The sequence below is a fragment of the Myripristis murdjan genome, chromosome 21, assembly GCF_902150065.1.
Source record: "Myripristis murdjan chromosome 21, fMyrMur1.1, whole genome shotgun sequence".
NCBI lineage: Eukaryota > Metazoa > Chordata > Actinopteri > Holocentriformes > Holocentridae > Myripristis > Myripristis murdjan.
The window spans coordinates 31,745,681-31,767,207 of NC_044000.1; the positions used below are offsets into that span (position 1 = coordinate 31,745,681).

General features: G+C 45.4%; 1 protein-coding gene across 2 annotated transcripts in view; it reads left to right on the plus strand.

Annotated features, from left to right (window-relative positions):
* Window positions 1-7,076, plus strand: part of erbb4b (erb-b2 receptor tyrosine kinase 4b) — a 516,511-nt gene extending 509,435 nt beyond the window's left edge. For both annotated transcript variants that reach the window (XM_030080353.1, XM_030080354.1), the window contains exons 26-28: window positions 3,355-3,613; window positions 4,656-4,790; window positions 5,658-7,076. In XM_030080353.1, coding sequence (XP_029936213.1) covers window positions 3,355-3,613; window positions 4,656-4,790; window positions 5,658-6,337 — 1,074 coding nt within the window. In that variant the 3' untranslated portion in view covers window positions 6,338-7,076. The remainder of the gene's footprint in view (window positions 1-3,354; window positions 3,614-4,655; window positions 4,791-5,657) is intronic.
* Window positions 7,077-21,527: the final 14,451 nt, after the last annotated feature.

The window sequence follows — 21,527 nt, forward strand, 5'->3', positions numbered from 1 at the left end:
GTGCCTCTATTTTCAAGAAAGCCTCATAAACAGATAACCCTGGGCTGCTGTCTCCTGTCAGCGCTCTGCATTTCAAACGATCCGACCCGGATAAACCGCTTTGAGAACTGCCTCTTGATCCTTCCACGTGCTCCTGCTTGGTTTTCGAATTATGCAATTGTTTTTAATAGGCTCCCATTCGCCCGTCGCCTAAATGCCCGTGAAAACTTTGAATTCAGCAGCGAAAAAAATTCTGAAATCACTTGAGGCAGCGCTCGTATTTTTGAGTGCACTCTCACGTACTCAAACAAGCATTTTCTTGCTAGGACTTATTATGGCGGACACTCAAACAGCCTGAGAAGTGTGTGTATCGCTCGCTTGCAAGATAAACTCAGGCACCCTTATGTTCTTTCAAGTATTCACCTCCTGTTTTGGCTAGGCCTGTTTTTTTTTTATAAGTTAGTTGCTTATTTCCCTTTTTGGATGGACTCATCTGTTGCTGTGAAATTGGTCACCATTTCTCAGATTGCAGCAGCAGGGAAACTGGCATCAGAGATGCAGCTCGACAGCGAGGGGGACCATTAAGAGGCGAAGTACTCATTCAGATTGTTTAGATGTTCTCCAAAGGGATGCCGAGTTGTGTGAAGCCGTAATGACAAGTTTTCAGGGGGAGGACGGCTTAGCGGCTTAGCGCGGACCGCGGGACGCTCCTGTTCAGGCGCAGGAGATTGGGATCTGAAAAACAGACCGCATGCGGCTCCCCCCTCCCTCGCTCACTTTCATTCTCGTCATCCTCTCGTTTTAGTCCGTTTCTGATGCACGCTGTTTTCCGCGGTGTTCCTCCGTCGGGAAACGGTGCTAATTGCCTCCTTCAGATGGGGGGGTTTCCAGCCAGTTCCCTGAGTACTCCAACAGTTTGACGGTTCAAACGCTCCTCCTCTATATTTGGACTTTGTTCCATCACACGAGCAGTCAAACAGCCAGGCACGTCAGCCGTTTCGTATTCCAACATCCCCCTCGTGTTTGTGTCTGAAAAGCCAGCTAGGCAGGATAAAAATGCTCCGTGAATGCCAATGAGAGACATCAATCCTTCCCCGGCTCAGTTTGGTACATTTTAGAGGGTTTTGGCAGGCAAAGACAAAAAAAAAAAAAAAAAAAAAAAAAAAAAAAAACCCTTCCAAAGAAATGAAAGATGATTTATTTGTATAATATTTCAAAATCCATCCTCCACTTTTCTTTTTTTTTTTTTTTTTTTTTTTTTTTAGAGTTTCTCATTAGGGTGGATTCTGTTTTAATTGGATTAATTACACTCCAATGGATACATAAATCATGTAGATGGTTGTAATGAACTCAATTATTGTACACAGCACAATACAATATTTACACATAAATATGATCTGCTCTCGCATAGTTGTATAGCATAGCTGAAAGAAGATCTGCCACGGCTCAGTGCGCGCACGCACACACACACACACACACACACACACACAAGCACTTATTGCTTTATTATTCTATTATTTGGACTTTCCATTGACTGTATTCATTCCCTAACCGCTACTGCTACATAACCTGACTCCAAAATGTACCCCTTATTTTAGTCTTAACTCTACGCCATGCAAGCCCTAATCCCAATCTAATTTTAGCCTTACCTGGTACCTTCACCTCAACCTAATCTGAACGCATTTCAAGTCGATCTCAAGCTTAAACCCAAGCCCTCAAACCTTAACTAACCCTCGCCGTGTAGACGTGAGTCATAACAGACAAAGACGACGTCCTCGCGGTGGAGGATTTTCTGTCCCCACGAGGTCAAAAGGACAAGAAACAACAAGAGCGCACACACACACACACACACACACACACACAATGGAGCCAGGCAGACAAAGCGAATTCAGAGCTTGAAAGAAACAACAACAACAACAAGAAGTGCAGACTGAAAAACAGAGCAACAAGTTAAGCATTCACAAGCAGGTCTGTGAGCGAAGCAGGGAGGGAGGAGGCAGAGTCAGTGACGACTGACGGAGTGCGATTTAGCAGACATACAGCCACGGGGCAGACGAGGACACGGCACCAGCTCGGGCGTTTCTATGGTGAATACCAACCGTGGACCTCCAGAGCAGCGCAGAGGGAGAGGAGGAATGAGACGAGAGCGAGTGACGGGCAAGACGAGACACAAAGATCCGGTTAAACAGAGAAACAAAAGAGGTTCCTTGGGTGAGGCAGGTGGAGCTGCAATGACTCAAACAAAGCTCAGATTTGTTCCAAAAAAAGGCAAATGAGGGATGACAATCCAGTGTGCCTCTTAAAATGTTATTCTAATCCTGCTTTGTGCATTTTTTATAGCATTAAAGACCATGAGACCATGTTTATATATCATGTAGGCTTGTACGGGGTCTGATATTAAGGGCTTAATCTGGCTGGTCCAGGTCTTGTTTCAAGCCAGAGGAGCTATTTTATGATACGGTGTCTTAAAATCTGGAAAAAAAAAAAAAAAAAAAATAGGGAACATGCAGCCTAAGAGGTTCAAACACACACCTCCATTCAGAATCAAGAAACCCTCAGTCGTAATACATCAAATTTGTGCAGAACAAGACACAAAATGCTGCTATTTTTTTACTGTGACTCCCCGTCATGACTCCAGCAGCCCTCTAATTTCTTAAACTGAACAAAGCTGGTAAATCCCAATAAATACCGCGGCGTGGTTCTCAAAAAGCTCCCTCTTTGTTAAGAGTGGAGGCACAAATGTGCACAGCAGGACAGGGGAGATATGGCTTCTTTAAGACTTTGCTACCCCGAGTCTTTTAATTAAAAACCAGCGCTTCCCCCGTGACAGCCATGCTGCCATGTTAGCGCTCGGCTCTGCTGTTTGCCTTCCCCGGGCCGTCGTGCTCAGATGTGATGAGGAAACAATAGCGCGAGGAACTTGAATTGTTGTTTTGTTTTGTTTTTTTTGTAAATCGTGTACATCCTATTTTTACAATGTGTCCCTGCAGCTGTGAGATACTTGACAGAGATGCTCACAAAACACAGATCGGGAAGCTGCAAACTCCTTTTCATGTTATTTAGTCTTTTAGAATAGAAGAGAAAAACAGAAACATTACGCCGTTATCGGTTTTGATTACACAGATTACACACACACACACACACGCACACACACACACATGCACATGGACACACTCATTCATGCTTTTGTCGCCAGAAATAAAATTGCTATACACAGGTTTGGAAGTTTTCTCAGCAATTAATACTCGATGCAGGACCTCGATGCCATATGTTAGCAGTTTAGTGAACTGACACGCAGCTAAGCAGCCTAACAACCCGCCACCCCGACCCCCCCACCCCATCCCCCACCCCCTCCCTCCCTCTCCTTCCCCCCAGAACCAGTTTGGCTACCAGGATCCCAGTTTCAGCATGGAGGACATGCTGGCCACCCTGCCCAGAGTGGTGTCTGTCTCGGCCGTGACCGGAGGCTGCCTGCCAGCTCAGGACCTGGGCGTCACCGCGGGGCAGAGCGGCGGCGGTGGCGTCGGCGTTGGCGTCGGCGGAGGAGGCGGCGCCCAGGAGGACTCGCGCTGCAACGGCACCCTGAGGAAACAGGCCTCGCCACGGCCGAGCGGCGCCCACGCAGCAGGCCAAGGTACAGCAGAGGGATGGAAGAGGTCGAGTTCCCAAGTGACTTCCATGACTTGTGGATGATTTTGTGTGTGTGTGTGTGTGTGTGTGTGTGTGTGTGCACAGTGCAATAATATTATCAAAAATTACTATTCAAACTGCATCTTTCCACAGTTGCTCACATTCACATAAACCCTTGTTTCCCCTGTTTGGTAGCATTTATTTAACAGTAATAACAAGGTGATATGAACATTTTTACTAATTACTGTGAATTTAATGGTGCTTATGTAATAACAGTGTTACACTGCAATTTTTTTAACATTTCAAGCTGTAATTATAGGGCAATATTCACTGTATGATGAGGTGATAACTGATTTTAAGTGATAATTGTGAGTGGTTACCCTGTGACTTATTTCAGTAATCCAGGAGAAAAACACATTGAGAATAAGATTTTTTTTTGTTGTTGTTGCTGTTATGTTTTTGGGCTAAAATTGAACTAGTCCCAACATTATCAATCAATGAATGATTGATTGATAACCTTTGCGTGTGCCTTGATTCTTCAGAAGAGGAGCCCTTGAAGTCATATTGTTTTAATTTCTTGAAAGCTGGTGAAGATACGTGGTTTTCACCTGCCAGCAGCGTTATGGCTTTCTCAGATGTGATTATAAAAAAATAAAAATAAAAAAATAAAATAAATAAAGCCGGTTTATTATGGACGGCTCACACGAAGCAGTAAACAGTCGTACCCAAATTGGTTTCATCTAAGAGTCATTGAGAGTTAATGAGTTTCAAATTTTCCTCGGAGTGATCGTCGCCTGGAGGACACTTGTTGCGCGCCGAAAATGTTTTAAAAGCGGCGACTAAATCAGTATTTTGCTGTTTACGTGTTATGAATGAATGCTTCCTTTAAAATGCGGAGCAAGTGGGTTCAACCCTGATTTAATTTCTCTTTGCTTTGTCTTCGCTGATCTATCACGGCCTCCAAATGCGTCTCTGTTCAGGCGCTGATCAAGAATGAAATGCCAAGTTTGTTCTTCCACGTTTTCCCGTCTCTCCTGCGTCCCCAGGTCCTGCCGGAGGGGACGACGGCAGCGGACAGCGTTACAGCGCCGACCCCACCGGGCTTTTGGGGGAACGGGGCGCAAAAGGAGACAAGGACCAGGACGGATACATGGCCGGCATGAGGGACAAGAGCAGCTCAGGTGCAGCAGGAGAGCCACACGGGGGCCCGTTGTTATTTATACAGCCTTTTATGAAAGTTATGGAACAATAAATAAAAACACATAATGCATGAAAACATCTTTGAACCTTAGTAAGGAGAAGGAAAAGTAGTGATTTGACCATATGTACATACATAATGGTAATCAGTGTGTCCATAGATGTAGAATAGATAGATAGATAGATAGATAGATCTTTATTGTCATTGCACAATCATATACGGTATAATAATGCAACGAAATTAGGGCTCGGTACTTTCGGTGCAGGGCAGAATAGAAAGCATCGTGCAGCCTGCTAGTCTCTGATATCAGAAAAATAGAATATAATATCAGAATATAATATAATAGATTATTCATATTCTTTCATATTTTACATTTTGATAGGCAATCTGCTAAAACGTCGGGCTTCGTCGTTTAACAAGACTTTCTGTTGTCTGCAGCACAATTTCTCTCTCTCTTTTTTTTTTTTTTTTTTTTTAGCTTAGTATTCATTAAAATTCAGTTGTTTCATTCAAGACCATTAACAAAAGTACATAGAGCCACCGCAAGTGATTCAACTGGAAGTAATCAGTGAAGTTTAAATAAATTGACTGTAACTTCACAGCTCACTTCCCGGCGTCTCCAGAGGCCGCTCGCTATCCTGAGTCCAATCCTTTTCCAAACGTCCCCCGCTTTAAGTTGAATTTGTTTTGGGATATGTTGATGATGGCAGCTCCTTCTGTTAAGCAAAGGTTTGCTCGCCGTTGTTTTATTCTGATTATTGTGGAATCAGGGCCGAATGTGCGTCACCTTCACCAGAAACGAAGGGCAACATCATCAAAGTTTCACTGACTTCATCTTTTCTCTCTGCAGATTATCTCAACCCAGTGGAGGAAAACCCGTTCGTCACACGCCGCAGGAATGGCGACGCCCACGCCGTGATCGATGCATCGGGTTACCACGCCGCCCACATGGCCGGAGCCGCCGCCGCCGCCGCCGCCCCCGGCAGCCAGTCCGGCCGGGCGGAGGACGACTACATCAACGAGCCGCTGTACCTCAACACCTTCCTCAACCCGGGGGAGAAGAACGGACTGGCGGCGGCGGTCTCCATCTCCGCGCCCGTGTCCTCCGCCGCCCAGTCAGCGTCCCAAACGGTCAAGCCGTCGACGTCGGGCCACACCGTCTCCTCCTCCGGGTACGTGGTGCCGCCGGGACATCCGGCCCACCCGTCGTACCCGTCGCACACCCTGCACCCCGGGCACTCGGGGCACGCTCTGCACTCGGGCATCACGGGCGGCACCATCATGGTGGACAAGAAGGGGAAGAAGGCCACGTTTGACAATCCGGAGTACTGGCAGCACAGCCTCCCGCCTAAAGCCTCGCTGCACAACCCCGAGTACCTGCAGGACTGCAGCACGCGCTTCTTCTACCGGCAGAACGGACGCATTCGACCCGCCGTGGCCGAAAACCAGGAATACCTGTCCGAGTTCGCCATGAAAGCAGGGAACGTGCTGCCACCCCCTCCTTACAGACAGAGGAACACTGTGGTGTAGTGATGGAGGGACGGGCGGAGGGATGGAGGCGGAGACGAACGGACCTTGGACAGTCCTCTCGGTCCCCATGCAGTATTTGATCAACCTCGGTTCCCCTCACACCAGCCCTGGACACTTCACTCTCTTCTCGCTCTCCACTCTCTCTCTCCACCTTGTCTGCCTCTTCCACCCAGGATTACAATAACGGCCGCTGATAGCCTCACCTGTCACTCAAAACATCTCCCCTGGCTCCTTCAGCTGTGACCCCCCTCACGGCAGGAGGAGGATCTCAAATGAATTTTTCCTCTCTCGGAGCCGGCTCCCCCTGCCAGCCGGACCCAGGAACACACCGCGAGGAGGGAGGGATGTAATGAAAAGAGAAATAAAGCGAGATGAGCCCAAGAGATGGAGCATCTAGTTCACATTTCAGCTCGAACACAGGACACTTTTTTTTTTTTTTTATCTCATTGCCGTGACCTCACATCAATTACTTTTGCTTTTTAGGCCCATCATTTACAGTCCATTATGCTCTTACGCCACATTATCCACAGAGCTTAAAGGCGAAATCTGCACACACGGCTGATGCAAGCGCGCAGCCTATCAAATGCATACGTGAACACACACACACACACACACACATGCATAGCCGCGTCGCGGTGTGTTAGGACTTACCGGCAACCTGCAGCGGTTTGCCTCTTTGATGTTTACATGCTTCAGGCCTCTCGCCGTGCCAATAATGAATTCATGAATTGGTCACACAGTTTGCATCATATCCAAAAAAAAAATAATAATAATAATAATAATAAAATGTTGGGAGTCAGACATGCCTGCAGCCTTGACACACCAATAATACCCATGCACTCATTCAATACAGATACCACACACACGCATGCATGCATCACGCTGACCGATAAAGATGCTGCTGTTTGAGTTATGTCACGGACGAGGGGCTCTCTTGACCTTGTGCTGAAAGACGGAGCGCTGCCGATAACGCCAGGCGGCGGCGGCGGCGGTGCAGCACAGCAGGAAAATAAATGTCACCGCAGCTTTATGGAGAGCTGTGCTATCACGCCGCACTGCCTGGTGGAATGCGTCGGGCAGATTATTGGTGTGGATAACACGGGATTTAAAAGGCCGGTCGCTCACAAGACGACCCCTTCACCTCGTCCCCCCGTCCCTCCTGCTCCTCTCCCTCGGCGCTGTTATAATCCTTGACGCCGACGAATCACCGACGAATACGGATTCATCATCGCTGCAACCACAGAAACTCATGCGACATAACCGGCGGTGACCAACGGTGTTTCAACGGGAACCGTGCGAGATGATTTAAGGAATATAACAGGGCAGGTCGTGTGGATCAGAGGATGGAGGGGGAAAAAAAACAAGGTGATTCCAGGTTCTGGACGGGAGCAGAGTTTCGATTTTCAGGGATCAAGGATGACGTCGATCTTGTCTTACACTGGATCCGGCCGACGGCGGCGACGGAAAGACGCGACGGACGGACGGCCGCCAGCGAGCGAGCGTCACGGGGAGCGCAGAGGCGAGGCGGACTCTGGCTGAGGTGGAAATAAGCCAATCACACGCCGAGCAGACTGACACCGTCCGGGCGACGTGCGCCGTTCTGGAGATGTTAAGGCGCACATCGCCGGATGGCGGCAACATGTTTTTCTCTCATGCTGTGTTTATATGATTCCATGCCATCAACACAACAACAACAACAACAAAAAAGAAGTGAACACTGAACCAAATTCGTCACGACTTCAAGACTTTGCCTCCTCGAACGGTTTTAAAGTCTTGAACTTTTGGGGCGTGAGACTGTGCCAAAACTTTGCGAGGAGGCTTCCCTCCACACGTTTCACCACGGAGCACCACGACATCACCAGACACTGTTTTTTGTATCGGTGTTTGACAATAATCGTGAGACACATGACAAGTAATCACTGAATCCATGGATGGCTCTCTCTCTCTCTCTCTCTCTCTCTCTCTCTCTCTCTCTCTCCTTGTACAATACTGCCAGATGCCACAGTGGGCTCCGCTGCTAATGGAGAGCACCGGCATCTGTCGCCGAATGACTCCGCCGCCTATTTTAGGCCGGGGTTGATTATTTGATAGCACTTAATGCTCTGGCACAGCCAAATGACTTCACTGTTACTCCCGCTCAGAGGGGCCGTTCGCTCATTTCGCGTCATCATGTCGCCGCTATAATTTAGTTTAGGCCGTCGGTGTTTGACCAGTAAAGGAGCATCCCCCCCCCCCGCGCACTCGAACGCCGTAATGAAGATAATAATAGTGACGGTTAACGTTGAAGACCGACGAATGCCTGTGTGCGTCTCACCGCTGACATAACTGCACCGACACACACACACACACACACACACACACACGCGCCGCTGTTCCCCAAACCGGGTGCCTCTTCATTGGAAATGCCAGGCAGGGGGAAGGTTTGGACCGACAGCGCTGATGATTTAGTGTCGAGACCAAACACAGATGTTTCCCCGGCGCATTGTTTATCTCCCCCTCTCAGGCTTTATGGGAAATAATTATCAGCCAATCGAGCTCCAGCTGAGGCGCTGGAGTGTTAGTGAGTGATGCTGCAGCGTGGAGGAATATTAAACATACTGAAGCAAAAACAAAAGCGTAATGGTGGTAAAGGTGGTTCGCCGGCTACAGTAGGTGTAATATCTAACTTTAACATTTTTTTAGATTGGAGGAGCGAGTGTATCAGCGCCCCCTGGTGTTTGCTTGGCGGGATATCACCCAGTTTCTGTTGAGGGAGGCCGACACTGTGTACAGTATCACCGATGTGTTTTTTTTTTTTTTTTTTTTTTTTTTTTTGGGACTTGCCCTGTTGACCACATTGATTTGTGAGAAAATGCCAGTTTGGCTGTGCCAGATCTGCAACACTCTCTCACACACGTTCTCGATTTCTTCTCCTGATTTTAAGATTTTACTAGTTTGAGGTGACACTTGCCCACCTTGTGTTTAGAAAAAGAAAAAAAAAAAAAAAAAAAAAAAAAAAAAAAGAGAATAATGTGTACAATGAACGTGTCCTCTCTATGTTTCTAGTTTGGAAAGTTAGTTATATAAGTCTTTTTTACCATCGCCCATAAGGTATTAGTCGTAGTGGTAGTGGTAGTGCTGGCAGACTACTGTATGGCCTAAGTGCAATGACAGCGGTGGAGAGTCACTGAAAGGTCTGGTAATGGATCTCAATGGGAAAATAAAGCCAATCTTCTGGAGGAGGAAAACCGCCGGCGCTCCAGGAGCCGGCGAGCATCACGAGGGGCTTTTAGCTTTCAGAATGCTAATTTATCCACTACAGCCCTCTCTCCCCGCGCCGCTCTGTGGGGAAATCATGTCGCCCGGCGTCGCGCCCCGCACCCGGGCGGAGAAACAGCCGGCGACAGGCAATAGGTGGTAATCCTGCGGCGGGGTCAGCGCTAAAGTATTAGCGTTCCAGAAACGTTACCAGACCAATGCATCAACGTGAACGGAAAGCTGGAGGACGTGGAAGCGCGCCGTAACTGGCAGAGGAGACCAGAGCGGATTGCCGTGCTTTCTTTTCTCCTCAGAGGCGACTATAGAAATGTATGTAGCAACACACTGTTCTGCAGCCGGAGCGGTGGACTCAGACAAAAAAAACAAAGCAAAAACAAACAAGCAAACGAAAAAAAAAATTAAAAGCAGCTATCGGAGGAGCGAACAAAGACCAAAACAATCTGGAAAGGGCAAAAAAAAAAAAAAAAAAGAAGAAAAAAATGAGCCATAGTTTCACGTGGATATGAGAATCTCTCTCTTTTTTTATATGTCGACTGGCTATTTCGTTCCCAAGGTCACTTTTCGGTCAAAAGGAGCACAACAACTCCCTCTCCACGCGGATTTCTCGCCCAGTGAGCCGGCCTTACAGTAACAGTCATGTTCGTTTTCGAGGAACGTCATCACGAGTGTCGTGAGCGGCGCCCGGCGACGTCGTCTCCGCTCTTTTGTTTGGTTTGTGCTCGTCGGGGGGTGTCGCCGCGGCAACCGCCAGCCCGACAGCCTCATCCGTCATCGTCCGCCGTCGCACTCCGTCCCCCAAAGCAACACTGCAAAAACGCAAAATCTTACCAAGATTATTTGTCTTATTTCAAGTCAAAAATGTCTTATTTCTCGTCAAAATATCTCATTACACTTAAATAAAGACATGATCACCTCAGAAGTAAATTGTTTTATTGGCAAAATTTGCCAGTGGAAAAAGTGAAAATTCACTTGAAATAAGTGAAAATTAGCTAGAAACAAGAAGCAAATTTTGCCAATGAAACAAGTAAATTTTCACTTGAAACAAGAGACAATTGTCTAAAAACAAGTTACTTCTGAGGTGATCATGTCTTATTTTAAGTGTAATGAGATATTTTGACTAGGAATAAGACATTTTTGACTTGAAATAAGACAAATAATCTTGGTAAGATTTTAAGTTTTGCAGTGAATGACTGCTTACATTTTCACAGCGCGGCTCCTCTCTCTGTCTGTTTTCCTTACGCCACGACGATTATTGATTTACGAGGACGTTTCCCGCGCGCTCGAAACCGAGTTCGACACAAACCGGAGACACACGAAGCAGCTGACAGACGATATTTCCCACAACACACCACCGGTGTAAGAGACGCAAACTTTTACTTTTGTGATCCTCTTTGGTTTTACACTGGTTCGTATGTGGATGTCCTTACAAGGCCATGATGACTTGGGGAGGGGGGGGGCGACAGTGGTTGAGTAAGCACAGTTTACATTGTATTGAAATGATAATGAATGACGGTGTAACACTAATGGTATTAGGATTTTTTTTTTTTTTTCTTTTTACCAAATGACACAGTGTTCAAATAATGGGTTGTTCTCTACCGTTTTGACCATTGTCCACCAACGGGGAAAAAAAAAAAAAAATGTGAATAGTATTTTTATAGGTGGAGGATGTGGCCAGGTGCATTTGTAAATAGAAGGACAATGATGCTTGTTTTTCCAGCTGATTTTTTTTTTTTTTTTTTTGTTTATCTTCCCTTACATATCATTGCATTTTTAAATGTTGGTTGAATATTATTGCATTTTTTTCCTTTTTTTAAAATATTTTTTTTCTGTATGTATATAAATATATATTCTGTAAATGTAATTTGAAGAGTGAATTCTGATTTTAAAAACGCTTGCAGGGTTTCTAGTCACCCCCCCGACCCCCACCCCACCCCACCCCACCCACACACACACACACACACACACACGCACACGCACACACACACACACACACTCCCTCCTATCGTTTGCCTTGTGATTGTGTTTCCAGCACAACTTGGTGGACTTTGTGTTTCGACCTCTTGCTCTCGCTCACTTTTTTAGAAGTGCTTTTTTTTCCCCCCCTCCCTTTTTCTTTTTCTTTTTCTTTAACCGAAGCCGCACAGATGTGATCGGGTGTTTAACGGGTGTTTCTGCGGCACGTCTGAAAGCATCGTATTCGGGGTTTTTTTTTCTTGCGGTTTGAAAATGATCCAAACGCGCAAATACATGTTCATTTCTTTATTCTAACCACATCGTATCAAACGCAATTCAAACTCACTGCATTTCAAGAGCCGACACAATCCTGATGAGTTCATTAAAGCGATAAGGCGTCTGCTAAACAGCTCAAAAACCTCAGTGGTGCAGGAAATCCTTTTTTTTTCTCCACGTATTTCACACACACACACACACACACACATCTCCTGTTAGTTAGGTCATCTGATTGCCAGATTAGCCTCTTGTAGCATATCGATCACAGCACTGTATCGTCTCCGGTCATTGATCGAGTGTGAATCGAAGCTCGCGGTGCAGCTGATCGGTCCGGACTTCATATTGAACCACGTCGAGCCGCGTCCAATCAGGGAGCGGCGTATCGACCGGCCGGCCGTTTAATGAAGTTACACGTTTTTGCTTTTGTTGTTGTCGTTGCGGCCGTGCTTCTTTGTTCACTGCAAAAACGCAAAATCTTACCAAGATTATTTGTCTTATTTCAAGTCAAAAATGTCTTATTCCTAGTCAAAATATCTCATTACACTTAAAATAAGACATGATCACCTCAGAAGTAACTTGTTTTTAGACATTTGTCTCTTGTTTCAAGTGAAAATTTGCTTGTTTCATTGGCAAAATTTGTTTCTCGTTTCTAGCTAATTTTCACTTATTTCAAGTGAATTTTCACTTTTTCCACTGGCAAATTTTGCCAATGAAACAAGCAAATTTTCACTTGAAACAAATGGAAATTGTCTAAAAACAAGTTCCTTCTGAGGTGATCATGTCTTATTTTAAGTGTAATGAGATATTTTGACTAGAAATAAGACATTTTTGACTTGAAATAAGACAAATAATCTGGGTAAGATTTTGCGTTTTTGCAGTGTTTTTCCCGGACGGGACCGCAGGCCATCCGTTGAACACCCTCCAAAACGTGTCGGTGAATCCCCCCCCTCCCTCCCTCCCCCACATGCTTCTCTTAGCATCCCCCCCCCCCCAACTCCAGACATCTTCTTTTTCTTTTTTAATTTTAGATTTTGTACAGACTTGAGACGCTGTTGCAATACTAATGAATATTCTTTCATCCTCTCTCTCTCTCTCTCTCTCTCTCCATATCTAACCTATGTTATTAATCTGTACGTGTTACTTTGACACCCTGAGGTTTGTGGACCTATAGTATTTCTGGCCTTGGGTATTTATATTTCCATTTGCACGGAGCTCAGTCGGCGTCGGCTCTCAGAGGACGGTGCCAGCCGTCCGTCCGTCCGTCTGGGGGTTCATTCTGACTGACGGGTGTAGCAATATCACTGGATTGACTCTCTTTTGTGATGAGGAGCTGCATGAGGAACACACGAGAAGACCTTCGGACCACGTCAGCTTTTTTTTTTTTTTTTTTAGAGTTTGGCCTTTTGCTCATCTAACCCCCGATGATCTGATGATACCAAAAACGGAAACAGCTCTGTTGACAATATGTTGAGCAACTGCAGGCAATAAATATTATAATCAAGGTGAGAAGCGGCTGCTTGGTTAGTTAATTTTGATAAGAATTAATAATAAAGTGTCTAAAGCTGTCAGGGGTGTTTAGCGGGTTGGTAAAACGGATATTTAATTTGACAAACTTCAACACAGCAAGCGAGCGAAGTTAGCCTGAGTTAGCTTTTGGTGCTATTGCTTCGTGGTGGACTTTACTATGGAAAACAAACAGGGGCAGGGAAAATAAATACACAGCAGTAACAATTATGGATTCCTTCTCACTACATCTTCTTACTGTGAGTAATGTTCATTTTGGAAGCAGTTCCCGATTGTTGTTACAAATCGGGTGAAGTGACAAACAGGCCAAACTCCGAAACAAACTGGCGCGGTCGATGAAAAGGAAAATTGAAGTTTTGAGTTATGAATCTGTCATGTGAGGCGTTCTGACGGGAGCGCGTCTGTACCCGCTCCTCAGAGGAACTGAGATCCAGGTTTGGGGCCGACTCCTTGTTGCACATGATCCGTTCGAGGCGCTTCTTCTCACTTCTCAATTGACCCCCCCGCCCCCCTGCCCCTCCCCCTCTCTCTTTTCCCAAGGCTACAGCATTTAAATACTTTTTTCCCTCTGTTTTGTTACATGAATCTGTCAAAACTATATTTTTAATTTAATATGAATAAAGATCAATACAATATTTAAACGCTGGACTCTGCTGGTTTTTGTGGTTTTCGCGGAACATTTGACATTTCGGTGTCCCCTTCCTCCTCCTCCTCCTCCTCCCTTTCCGGATGGCTCTCTGCACCACTTCTGCTTCAACCCCTGTAATTGTGAGGGACTTTTAAACCTCCTTATTTCAAATGTCAGCCCCTTCTCGAGTGGCCGTGCTCTGGTGAGTGCTCTCCAGGCTGTAATCACGCCGTGACATCACACCCCGCTCCAGACGAGGCCGGGCGTGAGCCGTCCAGCAGATGATGCCTTCTGGGTCGCGGGGAGGAGTCGGACTCGTCCCGACTGAGCGGGCGAGCCCCCCCCCCCCCCCCCCCCCCCTCCCCTGCGCTTCACCTCCTCCACATTCAAATCCCTCCGCCTCACCCACACGAACGCGTAAGCTGCACATAAGCTTGCACACTTGCAGGAAAAATCACAGAGGAGCACAAATAATAAAGTGTCATTACTTCTGACACTCGCTCGTGCATGATCGATGCGTCTCTTTTCCCGCTGATGACATTTTATGGCATTATCATGGGAAATCCAATAACGAGATCTGCATTCTGGAGCCTTTGCCCCATGCAAAGTCAAATCGCTTGCCTTAAGATGGTAATAGAGTGTGATCGAAACGATCCGTCACTGCCTCGCTCCTCGCTCGCGCACGCCGACCCGCCTTGACAAAGTGTATGGATTTTTACCTGATATGAAGGATGATCGGCACAGTTGAATGTAAATGATCTTAAATGGCTTTAGGTGAACCGATCGACTGGCGCTTCTCGGCAAATAAAAGTGAAGGCTCGATTTGACAGTGCATCAATCTTGGGCACGCGGCGCTGCAGAGAGCCCGGCCGCTCCACCGAGGAGGAGCTTTTTCATGTGCAGACGCTTTAATATGTGCTGATGTAAACAGTATCTCACATGCAGCTTTAAGAGCCAGCGATGTGCCAGAGCTGCAGTTTTGCTTGCTCCAGCAATAAAACATTTTCCCACAATCCACTTGGTGTCATGTAGACACACTGTCATATCACAGGCTGGCGAACCGGTTGTCACTACGGTTTGAGCTAAACAGTCAAGCGGCGATACGAGGAAGCTGTACGAGCTTCACCGCAGACGAGAGGCACTCTGGACTGTCTGAACCTGCAAACCGATCAATGCTTTATCAGTTTTCAGGAAGCTGATAGGAGTTCAGCCGATGCTTTCGAGAGAGGAAAGTGAAACGGAGGTGACCTTGGAGTTGATGTGAAAATATTTCTGCTGCATCTGTCATTGATGTGGCCACTAAAACGGTCCCCTGTGAGAGTGGAACAGGATCTCCTGGGAAACGAAGCCACTCGCTCGACGATACGTGCACAAATTTGCCCAAATACATCAATCAAATAGTTTTGCCGTCGACTCGTAAAAATTAAATTCCTCGCAGACGACCTGCACCTTTCTGAAATCCAAAGAGGGAGCACACATTCCCCTCGCTCTGGATTTGCTATTTGGTGGCCAGAACTGCACGGGAGATGGCGCTCTGTGCATCACACCCCAAAATTAATGAAAAAAAACAGCAAGCCATTTTTTTTTTTTTTTTTGCTGTCTTAATACATTTTTTTAAACACAATTTTTTATTGATTTTCAGCATCAGAAGACAAAAAGACAAACAACATGACAACATTAATAATACTACACAAACATAACTGACATAATGGAATAAATACTGACATGCACATGATAGAAAGTGTACAGCAAAAAAAAAATATATATATATATATATATATATATAACTGAATAAATTGAAAATGAAGCGAAAGACTACTTTTCCTCCCTGTTCATAGCAAATCATTTATCACTCACACACGGCCCGTCTCCCCAGCCTCCTCACACATATCTTCATCTTCCATAAGGTGAATGAGAAGTTGCCAAATGGAGCCGAGGGCCTGCGTGTTACTTTTAAGAATATAAGCGGTTTCCTCCAGTGGAGAGGCAGGGGGACGTTTCGCTGAGCCACTGGCCAAAGATCTTATCTACTTAAAATTTTTCCACGGTAAAGCTGTGAGACGCTTAGCATGGAGGAAGCACAGGTTAATTAAAACTTTCTGTCATTTTCAGATTTTCAGATAAGATCCACGCTTAATCCGTGTGTCTAGCATGTTATTGATAAATTCATGTAGTTTGACTTGAGTTCTATACGTGCACATTTGCCAGTGAAATGGTAACAGCTGTAATCTTGTGCATCTCGATGTTTTATTGTAATTTGAATGCGTCAATGATGACACGCCCGCTGTTTCACTAACAATAGAGTGGTGAAGTCCCGCCGTCCCACTTCCGGTACATGGGTCCTCAAAAGCAAAAAATTATGAATGCGATCCAATGGGTAGATAAAAATTATTTTCTGGTCCCGTTTGAATCGTGCCATGGATTTCACATATGTTGTTTGTGATATTTAAAGATCATTTTTCACGCAAAGAAGACTACAATTTAGCGTGAAGAATATTAATAATGTTAGGTTTTGTGTGAGCCCGCTTTGTGAACTACAACTCTTCGCTGCTCTCGGTGCAAATGATATACGTCACCACCCGCACTGGAAGCCTACAACAGACATGGCCATTTCTCTGCTCCGCGCTGAGTTTTTGAGGTTCTGAGTTTTTGAGGTTCTGAGTTTTTGAGGTTCTGAGTTTTTGAGGTTCTGAGTTTTTGAGGTTCTGAGTTTTTCCGCCCGGCGGCGGGGTCCGCTCGCCCTCCCGCCCGGCCCGGCGCTCTGTCGGCCCTCGGAGACGCGGACAGTCGGGAACAAAACACACCGGCATCTTGACTTGAATCTGGATGGAGGGAAATGGCGATGACGTGACGTCACATACGCGACACAGCATGTAGTCTTTCTAAATGTGTTTTCTCAACAGCATTTAACTGAACAATGGAGCAATAAACGGTCAAACTCTTCACATGAAAATTTGTTATTTAAGCCTATAAATCCATGGCATAACGACAGGGGGACCAGAAAATAATTATTTTCTCTCCATTGAACACCATTCATTTTTTTCGCTCCGAAAGGTCCCATGGGGGCCCACCGGAAGGGGCGGGACTTCACCACTCTATAACAGCTTTGCAGCGAGTTGCAGCTCGTGATGTTAATTCGGGGTCCCGGGAGGAGGTGGTCAGACCCGTCGGGCCAGCTGTAGCCGTCAGCTGGCCCGTCCCGTCCCGCCGAGCCAAGCCAAACCGTGTTGTCTGTCTGAGCGTGATGACGTGGCAGGTTGCAGGCTCTTTGGTCGCTCAGCAGTTTTACATGAGCGCCAGATGTTGATCATTCAGCAGCTTCGTGACATAAAAAAAAGGACGAGAGCACCAAACTGAGGCTCTGAAACTTGTTTTGTCTCGTTCCCGCTCTCTTCTCTCATTCCTCGGCGGGCCGGCGGTCAGGTGTGCCTGTAAATCCGAGCGTGTCGGCAGCCTCTGATTGAATGGGCTGTACAAAGCCCGCTAAGCAGCGCTGTGATCCCTCCAGAGAGCTTTCATTATGGGATAGCATATCGGATTCTCCTCCCAGGCTGTCTATCTCTGGAGGGTAGCGTGCACACACACACACATGCACACACGCACACACACACACACACACACACACACACACAGCATTGCTATAGACAACAGGTAGACGACCCTGTCTGACTCTGAATCTGCAGAACAAACCCAATAAATGCAAAACCAAAACAGGAATAAGTTGTTTTGCCATTATTTCAGGTGCAATGCCAGACCTTTTGTTGTCAGCCAAGCAATGTGATAATATATGTGCAGATGCTCAATATGCACACACACACACACACACACACACACAAATTCACCCATCTGTACTATGACACAGAATGCATTTTTAACAGCAGTGGGCGGTGTTTCCTGGCTGTTTTTAATACGTGTGAAGCTTTTTTTCTTGCTCTTGTCAAATTGTTTTTACATTTCCCGGCCTCGTGTTTCAGGTCGAGGTGGCTCTAATTTTTGGAGGAGCGCCTTGAACACCCCAGGGCTGCCATAAAACACAACTCAGAGGAAAAAAAAAAAAGGCCACACATCGTTTGTTCTCTCATCCAAATGGATCAATAGAGAGGTGGGACTGGAGCAGCGGCTGTTGTAGACAATAAATGTTGGACTGTGTCTCACTCCAGTCCAGCAGGTAGTGAACTGGGATTCAGGCACCGAGTCGATAGTCTGTGACACGCGACGTGATTCCAGCTGATTAATGGTGACATTAACGAGGCTGTCAGCCGGTGCTTTGTCACTCCGTCACGTTGTAAAGGTGTTAACAGGTTTTAAAGGTACACCACGTGAAACCATAACTCACAAAAACATGGAATAAGCACAAACCTGGAAGCTGAAGGTGGCGTCCGAGCCTCCTCCTCCTCATCGCCCTGAGTCACTGCTATGTTACATGTTTATGCCAAAAATCAAAGATGTAGCTCATCTTAGCTTTGGCTGCATCTTTACTCTACTCACCTATCTGTACTGTGATGTAAACTATATTAATTAGACAGTGCATCACTGTACAGTGCATCATGGAAGTGTTATTCAGTTGGGACACCCTTGATATAAACTGAGAGGTGTAAGACTTTACCACGTTCATAATACTTGCAGAGCATAATTAAGTTGTCTTAACCTTGCTCTAAAAAAAAAAAAAAATACAACAAAATACAGCATCTGGTTTAGTGACTGACAACTGATCGTCAGCTGATGCTGCGGTTGCCTAGCGACAACACAAAGATGCAGCAGGCTGCTCTGCTTTGAAGGTTTTGGGAGAAAAAAAAATCAACAGAGAAGGCAGACTCACTCACCTTTTGCTGTCCAGCCTTCAAAGTGCCTTGTGTGTTCGGGCTGTACCTCGGTAAGAGGCAGAGATCCAAGTCTGACAGGCTCGGTGCCGAGAGAGAGGAAACACGCCAAGAACAGAGAGGAAGAGGGATACGAGGTAGTAAACACAGATTTCAGAGGGAGGACGGACAAACACAGGTGGACTCTGAGCCGAGTGGGTCCTGTTTTATTGTCTGAGTCATGATTACCAGAGGCTCTTGAATCAGGGTCACGGCGAGCTGGCCGTTGTCTCGCCGGGTATTTCAGCGGGACATGCCAGACTCAAGTAGCTTTTCAATTACCAGCCCAGGTCCAGGATTTACACTCTGTGCTTCACCAGGACACAGTGGCAGAAAAAAAAACCTGGAAATTGTCACAAAAAGTAAAAATGTAAAAAAAAAAACAAAAAACATAGGAAATGACTTAAAATCAAGCAACCAAAAAAGTTATAAAAAATAAAAAAAAGAGCCAAAAAATAAATAAAATTATATATTTTTTTAATATAATATTATAATAATTATAACTACCATCTTTCTTTTTTTTTGTTGTTGCTCATTGCCATTTTTCCATGTTTTTTGAAAGAAATTGAGCCAATTTGTGCAGGTTTCAAAGGATTAATTTAAAAAATAATAATAATACATTTTATTTGCAAGGCACTTTTCTTAGAATTCAAAGCCATTTCACTGTAAAAAGAAATAAAAAATAAATAAATAAAACGAAAGGTCAGTCCAACAAAAATAAAGTAGATACATTAAAACAAGAATGAACAATGACACAATTTTAAAAAATGGAGGCACTCACTCACTCAACAGTAACGGCTAAATGAGTATCAAGCTTACAATTAGGAATAATAATGGGTTACATATGTTTTATTATACTACCGTCAATAGATAAAACACTGGTGACAGGAGAAAAAAGTGACAAATGCAGGAGCTCTGCAGGAGTTTGGCTCGGCTCTCTCGTCACGTTTCAGTTTCGCGTTTTCGCCGGGTTCAAAACTTCAACCAAATGAATTCAAAAAATCCGGTGACCGTTACTTCAAACATTCAGGGTGGTTTCTTCCTGAAAGCATTAATTTCTCCTGAGTTTACAGCGTCAACCGGGTGATTTTGCAGGCCGGAAAGGTGAAGGATTTTCTAAAGTCCGACCCTCATGAAAGGTCAGTGAAAGCAGCAGCCTCTTGCCAAGGTGGAAGTAAACAAAGCCAGATGCGGCCTGTCATAGTGAATATTAAATAAAACGTGGTGGAAAGCCGTTTCCAGCGGCTGGATGGACGGTCTGCAGCTGCATTTGACTGTGCTGCTCCGTGTCAAAAAGGATTTTTATGACGGACAGCTGGACTGTTGCAGGAGAGCACAGGGAGGTGAGATCTGATGGTTTGGATGGTTCCTCCAAGCCGAGGTCAACTCCGGCGGGCGGTTTGAGGTTACACGATGAACACCGGCAAGAGACGGACAAAAGACAAAACGGCGATAACAGCAGACTCACCCAAAATGTGTGCACATATTTTATTTTCAAACTGGAAAGTGAAGTAAACAGAGAGATAAATATTCAAATGGCCTGAAGTAGAAATTCCTTACAAAAAAATAATCAAGTTGGCCAACAGAAACTATGTACTTCGTTTCTCGACACCACTAAATAATTTAAAGATGAGGTAGGCAGTTTTTATGTATTTCGTTTTTTTTTTATTATTATTTTATTTTATTTTATTTTTTCGAAGTTGGGGGTCCATAATAACCTTTCAGTATATTGTAATCCAAGTGATCTGAGCGAAAACTACACTTGTGTGCCTCGTCTTGGCTCTAGAAAATCTACCCCGTGACGAGAAACGACACAAAAAGAGGCTCTGAACGAGAGTCTGCTACTAAACGCAATAAAAATGTGTGTGTGGCAGCTAATAATGAATTATCTGCCTATAACATAATATTTTTTCTGTTCTTAATGTAATAAAAGTCAATAACGCAATAACTTACCAATAATGGAGTACATGTTTGAACCAATAACGTAAGAAAGGACAAAATGATGCCTTTTCAAGAAAACTACCTACCAGCTTTTAACTGTAAATAACTGAATACAGGCCTTCAGATACTTTCAGAGGTGAACTCTCTCACTCTTCAGAGATGACATGCCAAGCCGGTGCTTTCACATTTACACACCTTGGAGTTTCTGAAATGCTCCGGTGGAAAAACACCAGCTTGGTGTGGACTGAAAGGCCAAATCAGTGGAAAACACAAGATGCATTCTCAGTTTCCCCGGCTTAGCGTGGACATGGTGTGGTGGTCTGGGTGCCGTAACGTTCTCTCAGGCGTCACGGTGCAGGAACGGATCCACACATGGGGGAAAAAAAAAATTAAAAATCAGTGATGTGGCGCTCGGGGTGGCTGATACGATGGCCTTGGCCCCACCGGCAGCCGCCCCTGTGGCTCCACCGCTGCACGAGGTTGACCCCGGAGGGAAATTACAGCATGAATCTGTGCAATTATATCTGAACGCTGCAAATGACTAAGTGGTTTTATAACTCAAACTACTCTAAATCCATTTACGTTGAATGATTTATTGGGCACATTAGAATTTAATTAGTGGTTATGAAACATGCAGTCGGGCTGCGTGAGCCACTTTATTTTGTCTACATTCAAAAGATGCTCTTTTCAAGGCTGGGAAGATCTGAAACTGTCCAGCATTTGACTAAGTGGTGGATGACAACACACACAT